At 52.5% G+C, this 23,627-nt stretch overlaps 1 protein-coding gene across 1 annotated transcript in view; it reads right to left on the bottom strand.

The window, feature by feature from the left end:
* The window catches only part of LOC134022728 (collagen alpha-1(XIX) chain), a 74,420-nt gene that overhangs the window by 30,496 nt on the left and 20,297 nt on the right, over positions 1–23,627 (bottom strand). The window contains exons 10-13 of the mRNA XM_062464479.1: positions 20,519–20,554; positions 16,929–16,982; positions 5,533–5,586; positions 1,168–1,221 (exon numbers count right to left, since the gene is read on the bottom strand). Of these exons, the coding sequence (XP_062320463.1) occupies positions 1,168–1,221; positions 5,533–5,586; positions 16,929–16,982; positions 20,519–20,554 (198 nt within the window). The remainder of the gene's footprint in view (positions 1–1,167; positions 1,222–5,532; positions 5,587–16,928; positions 16,983–20,518; positions 20,555–23,627) is intronic.

The following is a 23,627-nucleotide window of genomic DNA, read 5'->3' as shown; positions in this document are numbered from 1 at the left end:
AGAGAGAGGGAGGGAGATATGGCAGCTAATTAAAGGAAAACAGTTCATCTTTTAGAGGGCAAACGATTCTGCAGTGGAATGAAAGGACCCTCTCTCCCTACCTCCCTCCCCCCATCCACCATTTTTCATATATTTTGAGACTGCAGTAGAAATTAATCTCATCCAGATTCCTTTCAGTGAACACGCTTTAAAAGACTTTGCTGATTGAAACAAGTTCTTTTTCGTCTTTCATATCAAAGTTTCTGTTCCGTGCGTGGACTAAGGCATGCCAGTATCTCTGGTGGTTGGAGACCCAGAGTACTGAGAGAGGGTGATCAACACATCCATCATTCTGTAATAGCACAGCCTTTGATCTAAATACACCAGCCAGACATCTGATCATCCCTCAGCCTCACACGTCATCCGCACAGACAGACAGGTCATCATCCTGACAGACAGATCATCATCCGCACAGACAGACAGGTCATCATCCTGACAGACAGATCATCATCCGCACAGACAGACAGGTCATCATCCTGACAGACAGATCATCATCCGCACAGACAGACAGGTCATCATCCTGACAGACAGGTCATCATCCGCACAGACAGACAGGTCATCATCCTGACAGACAGATCATCATCCGCACAGACAGACAGGTCATCATCCTGACAGACAGATCATCATCCGCACAGACAGACAGGTCATCATCCTGACAGACAGATCATCATCCGCACATACAGACAGGTCATCATCCTGACAGACAGGTCATCATCCGCACAGACAGACAGGTCATCATCCTGACAGACAGATCATCATCCGCACAGACAGACAGGTCATCATCCTGACAGACAGATCATCATCCGCACAGACAGACAGGTCATCATCCTGACAGACAGATCATCATCCGCACAGACAGACAGGTCATCATCCTGACAGACAGATCATCATCCGCACAGACAGACAGGTCATCATCCTGACAGACAGATCATCATCCGCACAGACAGACAGGTCATCATCCTGACAGACAGATCATCATCCGCACACACAGACAGGTCGTCATCCTGACAGTCCGTAAGACTATCATTCTTATAGACAGACAGACAGACAGGCAGATGGTCAGACAGACGGGGGGCTGGTACACACACACCATGGGAGGTATGGAAGGCTTGGGGTGGCTGTACTCACTTTGCCCCCCGTAGAGCCTGCAGGGCCAGGCAGTCCCTGCTGTCCCTTCAGACCCTGCAGACACAGAACAAACGTCCTTTACAGATCCTGGCGGTCTACTTCAGTCCTGGTCCTCTCACATTGTGTCCTTCCTACTGTGTGTGGCACTCATGAATGTCTGTGAGTGTGTATGTGCATGGGTGTGAGTGTATGAGTGTATGTGTGCGTGTGTCTGAATGTATATGAGTGTGTATGTGTGTGTATATGAGTGTGTGTGTATGAGTGTTTGAGTGTGTGTATGAGTGTGTTAGGAAGTCTGCTCTGCTCCAGAGCAGGCTGGTATCTGGTTCTGCTGTCTAACTCTCATACCTGTCAGTGGCAAACAGAGCTGCCCCACTCATCAAGACAGAGTGGCAATAGACACACCTGCTAAATTACATAGCGACATCTCATTGTGACAGATGTACAATTACACAGACTGACCCCTGCCCCCCACTCACTCACTCACACACACACACACACACACACACACACACACACACACACACACACACACACACACACACACACACACACACACCAAACTCTTCCCCAACATGGGCCCCCTCCCCACCCCATCTTAACCCCCCAAAAAGCCCTGCTTGTCATCGCCCAGCTCTCTGGAAGCTCCACAGGCAGGATGGAGAGCTGGCCAAGACTGAACACAGAGCAGGACCGCTTCAGGGCGTGGGGAGGGGGGGAGGTGTGGGGAGGGGGAAGAGGGGAAAGGGGGGAGGAGGGGTTGGCAATTGGCCCAGAGAGAGAGTAGCCAGGGGCAAAGTCAGTCCTGTGGGTGATGAGAGAGACAGTTGAGATAGAAGCCTGTGGAGGAAGGAAGGAGGGAGGGAGTGAGGGAAGGAGTGACGGAGGGAGGGAGGGAGGGATGAATGGTCATGCCTGCCCTGGTAATTGATGAATGTGACCAGCCTCACATTGACAAGCTGCCTTGTTAGGTGACACATTGGGGCCGGCGGGCAGCTCCAGTAAACTTCCCTGATGGAGGGCTTGGAGGAGGAGAAACACCTGCCTCCACAGCCCTCCATCTCAGTTAAAGGTGAAGAGGAGGGGGGGGTCCATTCTCCCTGACACCTTCTGACGAGGCAACGTCCCCTGGCTGACACCGTGTTTGTTCAGCTCCATCACACCTGGGACAAAACACTGACCTCAAGAATACTGACCACTACTCTGCTGGGATCCAACCACCAACCGTCAGGCTGGGCAGCCGGACATCTACCGCCAGACCAGAGAGTCCCAGACAGGAAGGGGAGGAGAGCGGTCTAGTCACTGTCCAGCTCACCTCTATCTCAGGTTTTCTAGATTCTGGTTTATTTGCCAGTTATAACAAGTGCAGGATTATTGATCTAAATATCTGCAAGGCCTTGGTCTGATTTGAGGCTTGTTTTACATACAAATACATTTGACACACACACACCCAGTACACACTAGTCAGTTTTATGGCATAAAACGTTTTAAAACATGTTTTAAGACAGGCATAAAACACTTGCTGCATGTGCACAACAGTCGGGTGACAAACACAACTTATGGAGACGCATGCTAAAGTGTTAAACGACTCTGCTAGTCCTAGCACACTATAATAGGAGTCCACAGACATCATAACACTACATCAAGCGGACTTATAGACTGCCCAGGCCTCCGGCTAACACACCATGATATAAATATTTTCTCAAGATTAAATCCGATAGCGTGAAGGAGTGAGGAGTAATGTATAAGGTCGATAAAAAACCAAGGGTGAATTTTCTTCTCTTCACGGCTGACTGCGTAATCTGCTCAAGTCTCCCTCTGTGGAAAGTGACAGTCTCTCTGACAGGGTGTCCAAACCCAGGTGCTGTTTCTGCATGTGAGGGACCTGGAGGTATGGGGGGCTTGAGTGAGTGAGTGAGTGAGTGAGTGAGTGAGTGAGGGAGGGAGGGAGGAGTGAGTGAGTGAGGGAGGAGTGAGGGAGGGAGGGAGGGAGGGAGGGAGGGAGGGAAGGAAGGAGGGAAGGAGGGAAGGAAGGAAGGAAGGAAGGAGGGAGGGAGGTCCTTTCATTCCCTGCAGGATAGTTTGCCCTCTAAAAGATTAACTGTTTTCCTTTAAGGGGGGGCTTACGCTTTTATATTGACAAAATACAGTCGTTGTGTATTCCCAGAATGATTTGAATTCGATTTGGAGTTGCTGGTGTAAATACGTAACTTTGTTGTTGGTTTTTTGTTTAAGTTATTTGTTTGTGCCCAAACCACAGTGGTTCGGACCAATTTGAATCCTCTGAGGAACTACTGATAGCTACGGGCATGGTTAGCCCGGGATAGACGGTGATAGACAGATGGTTAATCCAATCACATGCTAAGTAGTTTTTGTGTGTGCCTGCTCTTTTCCAAACTGTTTCTAAGGATGACTTGTCAGATGGATATGTGTGACAAACCTTCTGGCAAGTCAGGTAAATAGGACCCATTGAAAAAATGTTTTTAACCTTTGTGCTTGCTGAAGGCACATGGAATGAGAGGGTGAAGGGAGGCAGGGATGAAAGAGAGGAGGAGAGAAGGAGGGGAGGGGAAGAGGAGGAGGGGATGAGGAGAGGAGGAGAGAAGGAGGGGAGGGGAAGAGAAGGAGGAGGAGGGGATGAGGAGGAGGGGATGAGGAGAGGAGTAGAGAAGGAGGGGAGGGGAAGAGGAGGAGGGGATGAGGAGAGGAGTAGAGAAGGAGGGGAGGGGAAGAGGAGGAGGGGATGAGGAGAGGAGTAGAGAAGGAGGGGAGGGGAAGAGGAGGAGGGGATGAAGAGAGGAGTAGAGAAGGAGGGGAGGGGATGAGGAGGAGGGGATGAGGAGATGAAAGGAGGAGCTGGAGATAGTGAAGCCTGTGCTAGGGTTAGACAGGGGCTACCTCTAAATGATGTATGGTGTTGATCTTCTGAGGGCACCCTATCTGCTCCTGGCATGTTCTAATGACACACACACACACACACACACTCTCTCACACACACACACACACACACACACACACAGAGTTTGATACCTTAAGGGGGAGAGGGGCTGGTCTGCACCCTGCCCACTCTCCCAGGAAACGGTCTTGTTGTAAGTGAACACACACTGGACATCTGTGTTTAAAAATTCACCAATCCGCCCCCCCCCCCCCCTCCCCCTGGTCACCTCACCCCCCCAAAGAGGGAAGAAGATGTGGGGAGGGAGGATAAAAGGGGAGAGGTGGAGAGGGAACCTCGTTAGGCTGTAATCAGAGCTGGGAGCTTTGTAGCCGGGATGGGGGAAGATTGGATCAATGATGGAGGGCTAGGGAGTGTAGGGGTGTTGGGGGGGGGGGGTTCTTAAGGGGGGTGTCGGTGTATTGGGGGGGTTAGGGGGTGTGTGGGGGTGTCGGGGTTTTTTGGGGGGGTTCAGGGGTGTGTGCACTGCGGGGGGCTATGTATGCTGGCCTGCTAATTAGACTCCCCGCTGTGCACACACACACACACCGAGAGAGAGCCCTCATTAAGCGTCTCTCTCAGACTGGCGGCGATAGACTCCGTGCGAGGGTTAAAGAGGGACGAGAGAATGGTCCGGTGTTGTTTCTTACTGCGGCCTGTGCCATGCCAGGAGCAGAGAGGGCTCTGGGATCCAGGACTGCTGCAGGAGCGTAGCTGCTGTGTGTCGATCCGCTGCGAGGAGAACTGTTGATATGCTGAATGGCAGGCCTTCGAAGCCTCCTGGAACAGGATCTGCAGTAGCAGATCTGTGGCTCAGCCCGGTGGATGCCAAGGAGGTTACGGCAGGAAATGCCTTAAGGGACTTTCCATGGGCTCAGCGATTCGCTGGCGTGTTTGCCAAACATCTCGTCATCACTGATCCCTCTTTCTGTTTCGGAAAGAGATGCTAAATAGACACCCGATCACTGGCCCTCTCCGTCAAACATCAACGACGAGGCTATGCTGAACAAAGTCTTCTGCCTTCCAAGTGTGAATACTGAGCTGTCGTGTCTGTCCTGCTCTCTACCAGTCCTCACTCTGGGAGAGGACTGGTCATGTGTGGATTAGCTTGAGGCTAGCATGCAGCAGGCTGCTCTGACACAACCTGATCCCGGCCCACATGACCACGGTCGACATTCTGACGTGTCAGGTGTCCCCTGCAGCCTCAGAATACGCCACACCGCCTTTAAATAGCACACCAGACGCTAATATTAGCTCGAACCGTTGAAAGAGGGGAGGGGGGGGGGCAGGTAAAAAAACTAAACACACCTTCTCTAAACACTAAACAGGCCAAGCTAAATTAACATGCTAATTTATTTCCGCTGCTCTGCGTCAGAGGATGTTTAAATTAGTTAAACACAGAAAGTGCCGGATCAAATATAGAAGCTTACGTTGGTTCCTGGTTTCCCCTCCTGGCCTGGCTCTCCGGGAGATCCCGTTTCCCCCTGCAGACACACACACACATGGTCACATGGTCACACACCGGAACTGCAGAGACACACACATGGTCACACACCGGAAACTTCTGAAGGGATACGAGGGACACATGTCAAACGTTCCAAACTGTCCTGATTTTTTTGGTGGGTATCATGTATAAGATCAATTGCTTTTTAGAATGTTAGTTAACAGACGATTGAGATGTACTTTTGTAAGAATTCGATTTTGAACCGTAAACATCTACACTGAGCCCGCAATGAAATAGTTTCATTTAGAACCATTTATTTAAGTTAAACTCTAGGAAACTTTTGAGAGGAGCAGCAACAACACATGTCCTGTTCTTGTACCTGTACTTGTTCCTGAGGGAGAAGAAAAGTGAAAACTGAGATGTTGGCGGGAGAGCAGATTGACGTACACATATACATACACTATGTAACTACTCCTATGACGTCTGCTGCAAACACCAGGCCCACTTTAGCGATTTCGAAGCTGACAGGTTTTCTCCTGTGGTAAACATCCTGCAGTGCTCCTTGGAGGCTGCATGCTCAGGTGAGGAGTGACTGGGCTGTGGAGCCCACAGAGGCTGCATGCTCAGGTGAGGAGTGACTGGGCTGTGGAGCCCACAGAACCTCAGGTGGGTGCAAAGGACAGGGAGAAGCAGGACCTTCAACTAAACAGGGAAACAGCTCTGGCCGTGACAGGCTGTCTCTACTGGCCGTGACAGGCTGTCTCTACTGGCCGTGACAGGCTGTCTCTACTGGCCGTGACAGGCTGTCTCTACTGGCCATGACAGGCTGTCTCTACTGGCCGTGACAGGCTGTTGCTACTGGCCGTGACAGGCTGTTGCTACTGGCCGTGACAGGCTGTCTCTACTGGCCGTGACAGGCTGTCTCTACTGGCCGTGACAGGCTGTTGCTACTGGCCGTGACAGGCTGTCTCTACTGGCCGTGACAGGCTGTCTCTACTGGCCGTGACAGGCTGTTGCTACTGGCCGTGACAGGCTGTTGCTACTGGCCGTGACAGCGTTGTCAACGATGGGTGTTTTTTTGTTTAATTGGGTGTGCTCAAGCCTTCGGCGAGAGCACAACCTTTGTTCTCTCACATATATATTATTATTATTATTCTTTTTGCCCCCCTAAAACTCAGTCAATATTTGGCCTACATAGACAAAGTAGGTGTCAAAAGTTTCGTCTTGGTAGCGATTGAGTTGCTTCTATTGGAATTTACGTTCCGTTGCATGGTTTAGGCTGAAGTTAAGTTTTTGTGGTGAAAAGTGAAGCTAACGGTGGCTAATTTGCTAGCCACAGTCACTGACGTTACTAACGTCACTACGTCACTAACGTCACGAAAACACGCGTGACTACCTTTGGCAGAACATTCGTTTTGCATCTGTTAACTTGGGGGATAGCTAGGCTAACTATAGCTTTACTGCAAGGCAGCTGCAGAAACGGCACAAGCAAAGAGACCAGGGTGATAACTATTTACTCATTTTACTTTGTGATATGACACACAATTGTCATGTGTAATGTACAGTATAAGCTGATATTATTAAGGAAGTACATCTACTTTCGGAAACAGTAGTCTACTATTTCACTGAAGTATTAGCATCATGACATTAGCCTGTGTTGCCCGGGCAACACATACTACAGTGGTCTATGATGTAGCGTTATCTGTTTTCAATCGTTAAAATAAACATTCCTCACATATACATTTTCGTTGTAGGATTTATTCTGACATTAGTAAACGATTTGTTGGTGAAATTACCATTACCTGTGGTTTCAAACCAGTGTAGCTCACTGCAACACTGTAGCTTACGTGAGACACACTACAAAAACATCTACACTACACAGCTGTTTAGGAAGTCAAACGGCGACAGAACATGTTCGGCACTCCCCTTACTTAAATCAAAAGTCTATTTAACTACTAACCTGAACTTCATTGCCACAGCCTAAACGTTGTCAATCTGTTCATGAAAATAATTAATTTCAGTTTAAACCGTACAACGGAACGTTAAATCCAATTCAACCAACGCAATCGCTACCAAGACGAACACAGCAGTAGTCTAGTACTGTGCCGTAGTAGTACAATTTACCGGGGCAGCTTCTCCACACAGGGCTATATCGCATTTTGCGTTGTTACTGACAATGATCGCTACCAGTGAGCTTTTTATGAATGAGCGATTTTCCACTAAATAAATGTCAAGCTTATTTACGTTTTGGGGGGCATATTTTCCGTTAGCAGATGGTACTGTTTGAATCGCGATTCCATCTTCTACTGCCGGGCAACGTCGTAGAATAATCTTCAAAGGGGGTTCTTTATTCATGAATGAATGCAATATGAGTAGGCTAAATGCCTGAAAATATCATGAGAAGGGAAAAACTTAAAATGACGTTTAAGTCATAGAGATTAGGTCAATTTTTACACCGGTCTGCCCAATTTATTTGTTTTGTTTCAACGATGAGGCTGCCTCTTGCAGGGGAAATGAGAAGACATCTATTTCATTCTACACTTCACTCGTATTTTCAGTTGTAAATGAGCAGCAAAAAAAAATGCTTTTAAATCTATGTCATCTTTATAAATAATAAGTATGCATTTTTATATAAAATATACAGAAATATCAGTTGTAAAAATGTCATTCAAAAACGGACCCCTGTGCAACCGACGCAAGCAAGCACACCCTACAATTTCCCCAGAAATTGTACCCTCTCTACTTTATTATTTGTTCTTGTGTCCGAGGGAAGCCAGTCCTGGCCACGTCTTCTGCTAGTTCAGCATCAAGCGTACGGGTTCTCACCCTACATCTCCATCTCCATCTTCTCTTCTCTGTAGAATACGACATGACCACTGACGCCTTCACAATTCGCAGTTTTCAATTTTGTTCCTCTGAAAACCAACTATTTGGGCTCTGAAGCAATGCATTTTGATGGAAATACTTTTTGACATGTGTTTCAAAGTGAGGAACGTAAACTGAAAGAGGTAAAAGAAGCTTTCAGCCCGCTGGTCTCAGAGACAACGTGAGCACGCTGTGTTTGTTGTTTTAGATGCGTAACAGGTTTATGTGGGAGTGTTTGTGGCACGAGTCTTCTAAGGATCTTAGTCCTTGAAGATCTTGAAAGAATCTCAGGAAAATGCTTCCAAATCCCCATCCACGCACGCACACACACACGCACACACACGCACACAAACACACACGCACACACACGCATGCACACACGCACGCACACACACATACTTGCACACAAGTGCAGCAGTATAATAATTCTAAATCTAGCCTCTCAGGCAAAAAAAACATAATCCGTAGTGTGAATCCATAAACATAATTCTAGTCTGTTATTATGAAAGGTGCCAAAATAGTAAAGTGATGCCATATCTTCATCAACATCACCATCATCACCATCTTCATCATCATCATCATCATCATAATCATCACCATCATTTTCACCACCATCAACATCATCTTCACCATCATCATCATCATCATCCTCTAAAACCGTCTCTACAACATGAAACTATGGGTGCTATAATGTTAGTCTGAGGCACTGTAATTATAGTGTATTTCTGCAGGGACAGCACACAATTAAAAGTTATTTGCAGCAGAGTTAGCCACCAGCTAGTTTACATGTGTTTTCTGTGGACAGGTTGACAGAAGACAACCACACCAGAGCAGCACACACACAATATAAAACACACAACACATACACACAATATAAAACACACAACACACACACACAATATAAAACACACAACACATTCACACACACAATATAAAACACACAACACATACACACACAATATAAAACACACAACACATTCACACACACAATATAAAACACACAACACATACACACACAATATAAAACACACAACACATACACACAAGAGTCCACCAGCATGAAACAGAATCAGTGTGGAACTTCATTAAACATCGTTCACAGAGGGTGAGATCTTGTAAACATTCCTGTGTGTGAGTGTGTAATACAGTGTGTGTGTGTATGTGTGCATTTACGTAAATGAATGATCATAACCATTACACACTAAACCATATTCTGGGGAGATGGATGATTTGTTCACATAAACACACACACATACACACACACCCTGGGCCCTATTTTAACTATCTGAAACGCAAGTATCAAAACGCAAAGCGCAAGTAACTTTGTGGGCGGGACTCCGGCGCGGTTGCTATTTTGCCGGCGGGATAAATGACTTTGCGCCTGGAGCAAATATAAAATGGTTGGTCTGAAGTAGCTACATTACTAATGGGTGTAGTTTGGGCATAACATGCAATAAACCAATCAGAGCGTCATCTCACATTCCCTTTAAGAGCAGCGCTTGTTCCATGGCGGATTGCTATTATAACGGCGGATTTGCCAGGCGCACGCCAGGAGCGGTTCACAGCCAAGGAGACCGACGTTCTCGTCAGGGCCGTAACAGATAGAGAAGTGACATTGTATGGGAAAGGCAGAGCAGTTTTCTCATTGCACTTTTTCTCATTGTACTCACTTTCTCATTTTGCCCACTCATGCTGCTCACTCAAATTCTTAGTCTTATTTTTATATATTTTTTTTTATCGTTATATGTTTTAATTATTTAGTTCTTAGAATTAGTTTAACCATTGTACTCTTTTGCTTAATTTAAGACCCGTATATGTTTATGGTTTGCACCTTCCTGCCACAGTAAATTCTGTGTTTGTGTAACATACATGGCGGATAAACCAAATTCTGATTCTGATGGAGATGGGAGAAGAAACCCACCCAAATTAGCTTCGGTTAAACAGGTGTGGGAGGAAATTGCCACAATTGTTACAAATCAAGCTCACATACATAGAGATTTCTCATGAAAATATTTTTAATCATTGACATGAAAGAAATGTAACACAGCCATACAATAAATCAAAACAATGTAACTTAGCTTCGCAGGAAGAAGACCCTGGCCTCGCCAGCAGTGCGCACGGGCCAAGCTTGCGCCCTTTAAATAGCATCTGAATAACGCGTCATTGACTTTAGACTACGTTTTTCCTGGTCTGTGGCGGAATTGTTTTTCTGAAACTGAAAAATAACACCAGGGAACGTTTGCGCCGGAACACGCCACCTTTTTTCGCTGAACCGCCCCCGGGAGCGCAAGGTCATTCCCTAATTTACCGACGTGCGTCTGTGGAGGAAAAGTCCGCTTTGCGTCGAGTGCAAACTAGAAAATGATACTTGCATCGTTGACAAAGTCAATTGCGCTGGGTGCAAGATAGGGCCCCCTGGGTGGTTGAGGATCGAGAGGACCTTGTAACAGCTGTGTCATCACACCAGAGGGTAACCTGGGAGCCGTGAGGCTGCGGTGGATGGGTGGAGCTAGTTCTTGGCAGTATGAACTGTTGAACACACTCAGGATTACAACCCTCATCATCACCACCCTCATCATCATCACCCTCATCATCATCACCACCCTCATCATCATCACCCTCATCATCACCACCCTCATCATCATCACCACCATCATCATCATCATCATCATCATCATCATCATCATCATCACCACCATCATCCTCATCATCATCATCACCACCACCATCAAGGAAGCACCTCCTGTCCAACCAGCATTCCTCCTGCCCCCAGCAGTCTAGACACAGCCTGGTCTCCTCCTGACCCCAGCCTGGTGTCCTCCTGCCCCCAGCCTGGTCTCCTCCTGCCCCCAGCAGTCTAGACACAGCCTGGCCTCCTCCTGCCCCCAGCAGTCTAGACCCAGCCTGGTCTCCTCCTGCCCCCAGCAGTCTAGACCCAGCCTGGTCTCCTCCTGCCCCCAGCCTGGTGTCCTCCTGCCCCCAGCCTGGTCTCCTCCTGCCCCCAGCAGTCTAGACACAGCCTGGCCTCCTCCTGCCCCCAGCAGTCTAGACCCAGCCTGGTCTCCTCCTGCCCCCAGCAGTCTAGACCCAGCCTGGTCTCCTCCTGCCCCCAGCAGTCTAGACCCAGCCTGGCCTCCTCCTGCCCCCAGCAGTCTAGACCCAGCCTGGCCTCCTCCTGCCCCCAGCAGTCTAGACACAGCCTGGTCTCCTCCTGCCCCCAGCAGTCTAGACCCAGCCTGGTCTCCTCCTGCCCCCAGCAGTCTAGACCCAGCCTGGTCTCCTCCTGCCCCCAGCCTGGTGTCCTCCTGCCCCCAGCCTGGTCTCCTCCTGCCCCCAGCAGTCTAGACACAGCCTGGCCTCCTCCTGCCCCCAGCAGTCTAGACCCAGCCTGGTCTCCTCCTGCCCCCAGCAGTCTAGACCCAGCCTGGCCTCCTCCTGCCCCCAGCAGTCTGTACCCAGCCTGAGTGACAGTGATCAGACCACTTCCCATGTTGAGAGCTTGTGACTCTGGTCGTCAAAGAGCACAAACACAGTTTAATGACAAGCCTTCTCCCTCCTCCGTCAGCAGAGTGTTCTGCACTTAAGTATACATCAGTACAGTGTAGTATTGTCTGCATGGAGAAGCAACAATCTACACAACCTTCTACTTTCATTTTCACTTTTGCATGGCATAACTGTCTCCAGCCTGGTCTGCACCTTTCTGCGTCACGGGCCGTCTCTGGAGGAAGGGATCCGGCGCTGAACAGCTCCTCGCAAGGTTTCTCCCCGGGTCTAATCAAAGAATTTGGGGGGAGAGTTTTATCTGGTTGTCCTTGGGGGTTTAGGTTGGTTGTAGTTGCTGATCTGTGGGCAGCTGTGAGGCAGCTTGTAAAAAGGGCTTGACGAAGAAGCTGTGACATATATATCTGTCTGTGTGTGTTCCATATGTCACCCCAACAGCCTGCATGAGCCCCACCAATAGTATCGTAGAGCCGTGATGGTGAGGTCCTAAAGTTCAAGGACTACAACTGCCCCCTGGGGAGGTCTGAAATAGCTGTCTGCATCGCTGCCTGAGAAAACCAAGGCCAGTTCTGGTAATAGAGTGTACTAAGAGGATAGACATAATAGCTCTGAATTCCACGAACTGTAAGTTCAGTTTTTTGTCTGGTTCGTGCACAGGCTGTTAAAAAAGGGACATCTATGTGGTGATGCTCTGCCCTGGAAGACTCTCTCAGTCTGATGGAGAAGGGACTAATACCAGCCTCTAGTATTCACAAGTGTTTAGCCCATTGTCATCAGTCTACAGCTTGCTCTTTAGATACCCAGATCATGCAGTCTACACGGTCCCAACGCCGCCACAGCCCCAGCCTCCAGCCCCATCCTCAGCCTCCAGCCCCAGCCTCCAGCCCCATCCTCCAGCCCCATCCTCAGCCTCCAGCCCCATCCTCCAGCCCCATCCTCAGCCTCCAGCCCCAGCCTCCAGCCCCATCCTCCAGCCCCATCCTCAGCCTCCAGCCCCAGTCTCCAGCCCCATCCTCCAGCCCCATCCTCAGCCTCCAGCCCTAGCCTCCAGCCCCATCCTCCAGCCCCATCCTCAGCCTCCAGCCCCAGTCTCCAGCCCCATCCTCCAGCACCATCCTCAGCCTCCAGCCCTAGCCTCCAGCCCCATCCTCCAGCACCATCCTCAGCCTCCAGCCCTAGCCTCCAGCCCCATCCTCCAGCACCATCCTCAGCCTCCAGCCCCATCCTCCAGCCCCATCCTCAGCCTCCAGCCCCAGCCTCCAGCCCCATCCTCCAGCCCCATCCTCTGCCTCCAGCCCCATCCTCCAGCACCATCCTCAGCCTCCAGCCCCAGCCTCCAGCCCCATCCTCAGCCTCCAGCCCCATCCTCCAGCCCCATCCTCAGCCTCCAGCCCCAGCCTCCAGCCCCATCCTCAGCCTCCAGCCCCAGCCTCCAGCCCCATCCTCCAGCACCATCCTCAGCCTCCAGCCCCAGCCTCCAGCCCCATCCTCCAGCACCATCCTCAGCCTCCAGCCCCAGCCTCCAGCCCCAGCCTCCAGCCCCAGCCTCCAGCCCCAGTCTCCAGCCCCATCCTCAGCCTCCAGCCCCAGCCTCCAGCCCCATCCTCCAGCACCATCCTCAGCCTCCAGCCCCAGCCTCCAGCCCCATCCTCCAGCACCATCCTCAGCCTCCAGCCCCAGCCTCCAGCCCCAGCCTCCAGCCCCAGTCTCCAGCCCCATCCTCAGCCTCCAGCCCCAGCCTCCAGCCCCATCCTCCAGCACCATCCTCAGCCTCCAGCCCCAGCCTCCAGCCCCAGTCTCCAGCCCCATCCTCCAGCCCCATCCTCAGCCTCCATCCTTAGCCTCCAGCCTCAGTCCGGCTACCAGAGTGGCCAATTTCCCATTTTCCCAATGGTCCACTCAGACAGGAAATGGTTATGAAAAGAGCCTCTTTCATTAAGCCACATTAAACTGGCCAACTTCTCTGCTATGGACCCCAGGGTGCTGACAGCCACCACAACCACCCCAACCTTCACAACCACAACCACCACAACCACCCCAACCTTCACAACCACCCCAACCTTCACAACCACAACCACCACAACCACCCCAACCTTCACAACCACAACCACCACAACCACCCCAACCTTCACAACCACAACCACCACAACCACCCAAACCTTCACAACCACAACCACCACAACCACCCCAACCTTCACAACCACAACCACCACAACCACCCCAACCTTCACAACCACAACCACCACAACCACCCCAACCTTCACAACCACAACCACCACAACCACCACAACCTTCACAACCACAACCACCACAATCACCCCAACCTTCACAACCACAACCACCACCACAACCACCACAATCAGCCCAACCTTCACAACCACAACCACAACCACCACAACCACCCCAACCTTCACAACCACAACCATCAAAACCACAACCACCACCACAACCACCACAACCACCACAACCACCCAACCTTCACAACCACCACAACCACCTCCACCACCTCAACCATCACAACCACAACTATCACAAACACCTCAACCACCACAACCAGGGAGAAGAGGTTTCTCTATGAACAGTAAGAGCCTCGGGTTGTTTGAAGACTGGATTTTAATCCTCCTTCAGTCCCGGCTGGGCTAAGAAAGCACTTGAAGAGGAGAGAGGAAGGGGAGGAGAGATGAGAAAGGGAGACAGGATGGAGGACATAGAAGGAGACAGGACAGGAGGAGAGGATAGAGGGATAAAGGATGAAGGTGAGGATAGAGGGATAGAGGGAGAAAGGATGGAGGATAGAGGGAGAAAGGATGCAGGAGAGGATAGAGGAAGAAAGGATGGAGGAGAGGATTAGAGGCAGGAGAGGATAGAGGCAGGAGAGGATAGAGGGACTCGTCTCATAGAAGGAGAACTCCTTAACTTCCTCCTCAGGGCAGTGTGCCAGTGTAAATCCTTTAAGTCACACTGCCAGGCTGAAGCAGGCTCACTGCAGAAGACTAAGGGCCAGCTGAGGGTCTGGGGTGTCCTGACGGGGCCACAGTGGCCCAGAGGAGGGTTAAGGTCACTAACCATGACCCTACAGGCCCAGAGGAGGGTTAAGGTCACTAACCATGACCCTACAAGCCCAGAGGAGGGTAAAGGTCACTAACCATGACCCTACAAGCCCAGAGGAGGGTTAAGGTCACTAACCATGACCCTACAGGCCCAGAGGAGGGTTAAGGTCACTAACCATGATCCTACAGGCCTAGAGGAGGGTTAAGGTCACTAACCATGACCCTACAGGCCCAGAGGAGGGTTAAGGTCACTAACCATGACCCTACAGGCCCAGAGGAGGGTTAAGGTCACTAACCATGACCCTACAAGCCCAGAGGAGGGTTAAGGTCACTAACCATGACCCTACAGGCCCAGAGGAGGGTTAAGGTCACTAACCATGACCCTACAAGCCCAGAGGAGGGTTAAGGTCACTAACCATGACCCTACAAGCCCAGAGGAGGGTTATGGTCACTAACCATGACCCTACAAGCCCAGAGGAGGGTTAAGGTCACTAACCATGACCCTACAGGCCCAGAGGAGGGTTAAGGTCACTAACCATGACCCTACAAGCCCAGAGGAGGGTTAAGGTCACTAACCATGACCCTACAAGCCCAGAGGAGGGTTATGGTCACTAACCATGACCCTACAAGCCCAGAGGAGGGTTAAGGTCACTAACCATGACCCTACAGGCCCAGAGGAGGGTTAAGGTCACTAACCATGACCCTACAAGCCCAGAGGAGGGTTAAGGTCACTAACCATGACCCTACAGGCCCAGAGGAGGGTTAAGGTCACTAACCATGACCCTACAAGCCCAGAGGAGGGTTAAGGTCACTAACCATGACCCTACAGGCCCAGAGGAGGGTTAAGGTCACTAACCATGACCCTACAAGCCCAGAGGAGGGTTAAGGTCACTAACCATGACCCTACAGGCCCAGAGGAGGATAAAGGTCACTAACCATGACCCTACAAGCCCAGAGGAGGGTTAAGGTCACTAACCATGACCCTACAGGCCCAGAGGAGGATAAAGGTCACTAACCATGACACTACAGGCCCAGAGGAGGGTTAAGGTCACTAACCATGACCCTACAAGCCCAGAGGAGGGTTAAGGTCACTAACCATGACACTACAGGCCCAGAGGAGGGTTAAGGTCACTAACCATGACCCTATAAACCGGATGAGAGACTTCCTCCTATTTAAAGATTATAGCCACTTACACAACGAGGATGTATTCCCACTGTAAGTACTGTGGACTGTCTGGTATCCCCCACAGGAAAGATATCCCTGTTCCTTACACACACACACACACACACACACACACACACAAACACACGCACACACACATGCACATAATGATAGGAACACAAACACATGAGCACAGAAACATACACACACGTGCACAGACACACATGAACAGACACACACATGTGAATAGAAATACACATACTCAAAACACATGGACATAGACACACATATACCGTACATGTACAGACACCTACACACGTACCGAGATGCACGCACACACACTTGCACTTACGCACACACACTTGCACTTACATACACATGTGCATTAACACACACACGCAACTTCTTTCTCAAACACAAGTACACACACACATACCCTCTCCCTTCCTCCGTGCCAGGCATATCTGAGATGTCTTGGAACTAATTGTTGGCCCAGTTGTTGTAGGGAGAGTAGTAGAGTTTCATAACCTCAGCCAGTCGATAAAGCCCAAGTATCCTCTCCTATTTCAGGGTGCCAGGACAGCGTTTCACTGCACTGTAAAACACTAGCTCTGCCTAGACTCAGAGGAGGTCCGCTCTAGTCAGATCAGTATCACGCCCTCTTATATCTGACAGAGCGGGAGTCTTATTTGGTTGCGCAAACGTAAGAAGCTGGTTCCTGCTACGGTAGACGCAGTGTGTCTTTAAGGCGGTGATGCGGTGGATGTTGCAGAGGACAGTCGGAGGAATGTTCTGGAAGCTTACCTTCTGTCCAGCAGTGCCGCTCTCCCCCAGGGCACCTGAGGTACCTGGGTCGCCCTGAGGAGAAAGACACTGATTATTGAGGAGTAAAAAACACACACAGACACACGCACACACACACACACACACACACAGAGACACCCACAGACACACACACAACATACACTAAACATGTGGCGTAGTGCACCACACACACACACAAGCACACACTCATACACACACCAACGGTCACTAAACATGTGTGGTCGGAGCATAGCAAAGTGGCCTCCTTACACACTTTCAAACACACACACACACCACTATCCACTATCCCACACACAGCCGTTCCCAGAGCCATGGGGGGGCGGAGGGGCCATGCCATTTAAGTGTTATGTCATTAGAGCATATCCTGTTTCATAGGCTAATATGTCTCCACACAGCAAGCTTACCGTTTGCCATGGAAATATATTCCAGGATTAGCACTACCTACACACCCAGCCATGAATACAGTCACTGGTGAAGTGTGACTTGCAAACCGTCTTTCATCGCTGTGTAAAGTCGCCGTATGGGGGTGGGAAACAGCGTCCCTGATTAGAGATTGCTTTGGAGATATTTTCTTTTCTAATCCCTGGAGGACCTATTGATGGAGGGCAGTAGCAGTGTTATACGTCTGTTCTGTCACGGAAAAAAACTATTAATCCAGCCATCTACCAAGATCGCAGAGGATAACCTACCTTTCAAATAAGACTAGAAGTCAGCCTGCTGTTTTTAATGTATTGCCAGTACTTATGGCGGGTCATGAATTTCAGATGATCTCAAAACTTTGAAACTTTTGATTGAATCAGGGTTTGTGGCAGAAGGACTGAAGATAAACTCCTAAAACCTAGTGTCCACATAAACCTTTAATATAGTAAGCCACCCCCACAACCTGGGTAACCATGACGAAGATTAGGGTTATTAAGGTCCTTTTCATTCTCATGTTGTGCTTTAATTCAGGAATTTAGGAACTTCTAAGTGTGTTCCGTGGAACCTTCCAGCTCTCCCAGGTGTCATGGCTACTGTTCTCCACCTGCCCCTCCCCCTCCACACCCACTCCTCCCCCTCCACACACACTCCCCCTCCACCCCCTCCCCCTCCACACCCACTCCTCCCCCTCCACTCCTCCCCCTCCACCTCCACACCCACTCCTCCCCCTCCACACCCACTCCTCCCCCTCCCCTTCCACACCCACTCCTCCCCCTCCATACCCACTCCTCCCCCTCCACACCCACTCCCCCTCCACACCCACTCCTCCCCCTCCATACCCACTCCTCCCCCTCCACACCCACTCCCCCTCCACACCCACTCCTCCCCCTCCCCTTCCACACCCGCTCCTGCCCCTCCACACCCACTCCCCCCCCTCCCCTTCCACACCCACTCCTCCCCCTCCACACCCACTCCTCCACCTCCACACCCACTCCTCCTCCTCCCCCTCCACACCCACTCCTCCCCTTCCACACCCACTCCTCCTCCTCCCCCTCCACACCCACTCCTCCCCCTCCCCCTCCACAACCACTCCCATTCCTCCTCCTCCCCCTCCACACCCACTCCTCCCCCTCCACTCCTCCCCCTCCCCCTCCACAACCACTCCCATTCCTCCTCCTCCCCCTCCACACCCACTCCTCCCCCTCCCCCTCCACAACCACTCCCATTCCTCCTCCTCCCCCTCCACACCCACTCCTCCCCCTCCACAACCACTCCCATTCCTCCCCCTCCCCCTCCACACCCACTCCTCCCCCTCCACTCCTCCCCCTCCACACCCACTCCTCCCCCTCCCCCTCCACAACCACTCCCATTCCTCCTCCTCCCCCTCCACACCCACTCCTCCCCCTCCACAACCACTCCCATTCCTCCCCCTCCCCCTCCACACCCACTCCTCCCCCTCCCCCTCCACAACCACTCCCGTTCCTCTTCCTCCCCCTCCACACCCACTCCTCCCCCTCCCCCTCCACAACCACTCCCATTCCTCCGCCTAGCCCTCCACACCCACCTCTCCCCCTCCACACCCACTCCCCCTCCACACCCACTCCTCCCCCTGCACACCCATTCCTCCCCTTGCCCCTCCACACACACTCCACCCCCTCCCCCTCCACACCCACTCCTCCCCCTCCACTCCTCCCCCTCCACAACCACTCCCATTCCTCCGCCTCGCCCTCCACACCCACCTCTCCCCCTCCACACCCACTCCTCCCCCTCCACACCCACTCCTCCCCCTCCACACCCACTCCTCCCCCTCCACAACCACTCCCATTTCTCCGCCTCGCCCTCCACACCCACCTCTCCCACTCCCCCTCCACACCCACTCCTCCCCTTCCCCCTCCACACACACTCCCCCTCCACACCCACTCCTCCACACCCACTCCTCCCCCTCGCCCTCCACACCCACTCCTCCCCCTACACACCCACTCCTGCCCCTCCCCCTCCACACCCACTCCTCCCCCTCCCCCTCCACACCCACTCCTCCGCCTCCCCCTCCACACCCACTCCTCCCCCTCCCCCTCCACACCCACTCCTCCCCCTCCACACCCACTCCTCCCCCTCCCCCTCCACACCCACTCCTCCCCCTCCCCCTCCACACCCATTCCTCCCCCTCCACAACCACTCCTCCCTCTTCACACCCACTCCTCGCCCTGCACCACCACCTCTCCCCCTCCACACCCACTCCTCCCCCTCGCCCTGCACCACCACCTCACCCCCTCCCCCTCCACACCCACTCCTCCCCCTCGCCCTGCACCACCACCTCTCCCCCTCCCCCTCCCCCTCCACACCCACTCCTCCCCCTCGCCCTGCACCACCACCTCTCCCCCTCCCCCTCCACACCCACACCCACTCCTCCCCCTCGCCCTGCACCACCACCTCTCCCCCTCCCCCTCCACACCCACACCCACTCCTCCCCCTCGCCCTGCACCACCACCTCTCCCCCTCCCCCTCCACACCCACTCCTCCCCCTCGCCCTGCACCACCACCTCTCCCCCTCCCCCTCCCCCTCCACACCCACTCCTCCCCCTCGCCCTGCACCACAACCTCTCCCCCTCCCCCTCCACACCCACACCCACTCCTCCCCCTCGCCCTGCACCACCACCTCTCCCCCTCCCCCTCCACACCCACACCCACTCCTCCCCCTCGCCCTGCACCACCACCTCTCCCCCTCCCCTTCCACACCCACACCCACTCCTCCCCCTCGCCCTGCACCACCACCTCTCCCCCTCCCCCTCCCCCTCCACACCCACTCCTCCCCCTCGCCCTGCACCACCACCTCTCCCCCTCCCCCTCCACACCCACACCCACTCCTCCCCCTCGCCCTGCACCACCACCTCTCCCCCTCCCCCTCCACACCCACACCCACTCCTCCCCCTCGCCCTGCACCACCACCTCTCCCCCTCCCCTTCCACACCCACACCCACTCCTCCCCCTCGCCCTGCACCACCAACTCTCCCCTGCACCCCCACCTCTCCCCTGCACCCCCACCTCTCCACTCCCCCCTCACTCCTCCCCACCCCACGTTTACCAATCCACCCCATACCCCTCCACCCACTTCCTGACTCAACCCACTCCTCCCTCCCCCTCCCCCCTACCTTGTCTCCGGGAGTTCCCTGTAGGCCGACCTCCCCCTGCAGAGAGAGAGACACACCTGAGTGAAGACCTTCTCAGTCTTGTCTTAGTGCTAAGAGCCCCTCATAGCTGTCACCCAGGCAATGTATGGAAACCAAAACATATTGCTGTGTATAAGTGACCATGATTACTGACACAGTTAGTCAGGCAAGGGAGCCGAAATGGGCCAACAATATCCATTCCAGTAACAGTGAATAAATATGGACAATCTACAGTGAAGGAAGATTGACAAATAAGCCAGTTGGTTTGATAACAATATCAACATATTAGACCATGAGTTCAATAACAAGTATCAGCTCATCAGACCATTAGTTTGATTATAATGATTAAGCCATTAGATTGCGAGTTAAATAACAATTATCAACCCATTAGAGAACTTTAGACCAGCAGTCTGATAATAATGATCAACCCATTAGTGAGAGTCCAGGGGCTCCCATGTTTAGTCTCCCACCCTCTGTGCTGGGCTTCTCTCAGCCCAGGTCAACAGCTGCAACAACCCACCTAACACAGGGCCCTCTCTGGAACACCCCGGAACATGTCCCAACACAGGCCCCTCTCTGGAACACCCCGGAACATGTCCCAACACAGGCCCCTCTCTGGAACACCCCGGAACATGTCCCAACACAGGCCCCTCTCTGGAACACCCCGGAACATGTCCCAACACAGGCTCCTCTCTGGAACACCCCGGAACATGTCCCAACACAGGCTCCTCTCTGGAACACCCCGGAACATGTCCCAACACAGGGCCCTATCTGGAACACCCCGGAACATGTCCCAACACAGGCTCCTCTCTGGAACACCCCGGAACATGTCCCAACACAGGGCCCTCTCTGGAACACCCCGGAACATGTCCCAACACAGGCTCCTCTCTGGAACACCCCGGAACATGTCCTAACACAGGCTCCTCTCTGGAACACCCCGGAACATGTCCCAACACAGGCTCCTCTCTGGAACACCCCGGAACATGTCCCAACACAGGCTCCTCTCTGGAACACCCCGGAACATGTCCCAACACAGGCTCCTCTCTGGAACACCCCGGAACATGTCCCAACACAGGGCCCTATCTGGAACACCCCGGAACATGTCCCAACACAGGCTCCTCTCTGGAACACCCCGGAACATGTCCCAACACAGGCTCCTCTCTGGAACACCCCGGAACATGTCCCAACACAGGCTCCTCTCTGGAACACCCCGGAACATGTCCCAACACAGGCCCCTCTCTGGAACACCCCGGAACATGTCCCAACACAGGCCCCTCTCTGGAACACCCCGGAACATGTCCCAACACAGGCTCCTCTCTGGAACACCCCGGAACATTTCCCAACACAGGCCCCTCTCTGGAACACCCCGGAACATTTCCCAACACAGGCCCCTCTCTGGAACACCCCGGAACATGTCCCAACACAGGCCCCTCTCTGGAACACCCCGGAACATGTCCCAACACAGGCTCCTCTCTGGAACACCCCGGAACATGTCCCAACACAGGCTCCTCTCTGGAACACCCCGGAACATGTCCCAACACAGGCCCCTCTCTGGAACACCCCGGAACATGTCCCAACACAGGCTCCTCTCTGGAACACCCCGGAACATTTCCCAACACAGGCCCCTCTCTGGAACACCCCGGAACATTTCCCAACACAGGCCCCTCTCTGGAACACCCCGGAACATGTCCCAACACAGGCCCCTCTCTGGAACACCCCGGAACATTTCCCAATACAGGCCCCTCTCTGGAACACCCCGGAACATGTCCCCCAGACAGCTAGCAGTCTGAAGCTGTGCTGCTGTAGCCCCTGAGACACAGCTAATCATCTGAAGCTGTGCTGCAGTAGACCAGGAGACACAGCTAGTCATCTGAAGCTGTGCTGCAGTAGACCAGAGACACAGCTAGTCATCTGAAGCTGTGCTGCTGTAGACCAGGAGACACAGCTAGTCATCTGAAGCTGTGCTGCTGTAGACCAGGAGACACAACTAGTCATCTGAAGCTGTGCTGCTGTAGACCAGGAGACACAGCTAGTCATCTGAAGCTGTGCTGCTGTAGACCAGGAGACACAACTAGTCATCTGAAGCTGTGCTGCAGTAGACCAGGAGACACAGCTAGTCATCTGAAGCTGTGCTGCTGTAGACCAGGAGACACAACTAGTCATCTGAAGCTGTGCTGCAGTAGACCAGGAGACACAGCTAGTCATCTGAAGCTGTGCTGCAGTAGACCAGGAGACACAGCTAGTCATCTGAAGCTGTGCTGCTGTAGACCAGGTGACAAAGCTAGTCATCTGAAGCTGTGCTGCTGTAGACCAGGTGACACAACTAGTCATCTGAAGCTGTGCTGCTGTAGACCAGGAGACACAACTAGTCATCTGAAGCTGTGCTGCAGTAGACCAGGAGACACAGCTAGTCATCTGAAGCTGTGCTGCAGTAGACCAGGAGACACAGCTAGTCATCTGAAGCTGTGCTGCTGTAGACCAGGAGACACAGCTACTCATCTGAAGCTGTGCTGCTGTAGACCAGGTGACACAACTAGTCATCTGAAGCTGTGCTGCTGTAGACCAGGAGACACAGCTAGTCATCTGAAGCTGTGCTGCTGTAGACCAGGAGACACAACTAGTCATCTGAAGCTGTGCTGCAGTAGACCAGGAGACACAGCTAGTCATCTGAAGCTGTGCTGCTGTAGACCAGGAGACACAGCTACTCATCTGAAGCTGTGCTGCTGTAGACCAGGTGACACAACTAGTCATCTGAAGCTGTGCTGCTGTAGACCAGGAGACACAGCTAGTCATCTGAAGCTGTGCTGCTGTAGACCAGGTGACACAGCTAGTCATCTGAAGCTGTGCTGCTGTAGACCAGGTGACACAGCTAGTCATTTGAAGCTGTGCTGCTGTACACCAGGAGACACAGCTAGTCATCTGAAGCTGTGCTGCTGTAGACCAGGTGACACAGCTAGTCATCTGAAGCTGTGCTGCTGTAGACCAGGTGACACGGATAGCAGTTGAAGCTGTGCTGCTGTAGCATACACACGTAGGCACACACACACACACAGGAACACAAACACAGGAACACACACACACAGGAACACAC

This window comes from Osmerus eperlanus, chromosome 6 (genome assembly GCF_963692335.1).
Source record: "Osmerus eperlanus chromosome 6, fOsmEpe2.1, whole genome shotgun sequence".
Lineage (NCBI taxonomy): Eukaryota > Metazoa > Chordata > Actinopteri > Osmeriformes > Osmeridae > Osmerus > Osmerus eperlanus.
Note: the sequence above shows the minus strand (reverse complement) of the source record. Positions and strands in the feature narration are given on the sequence as shown.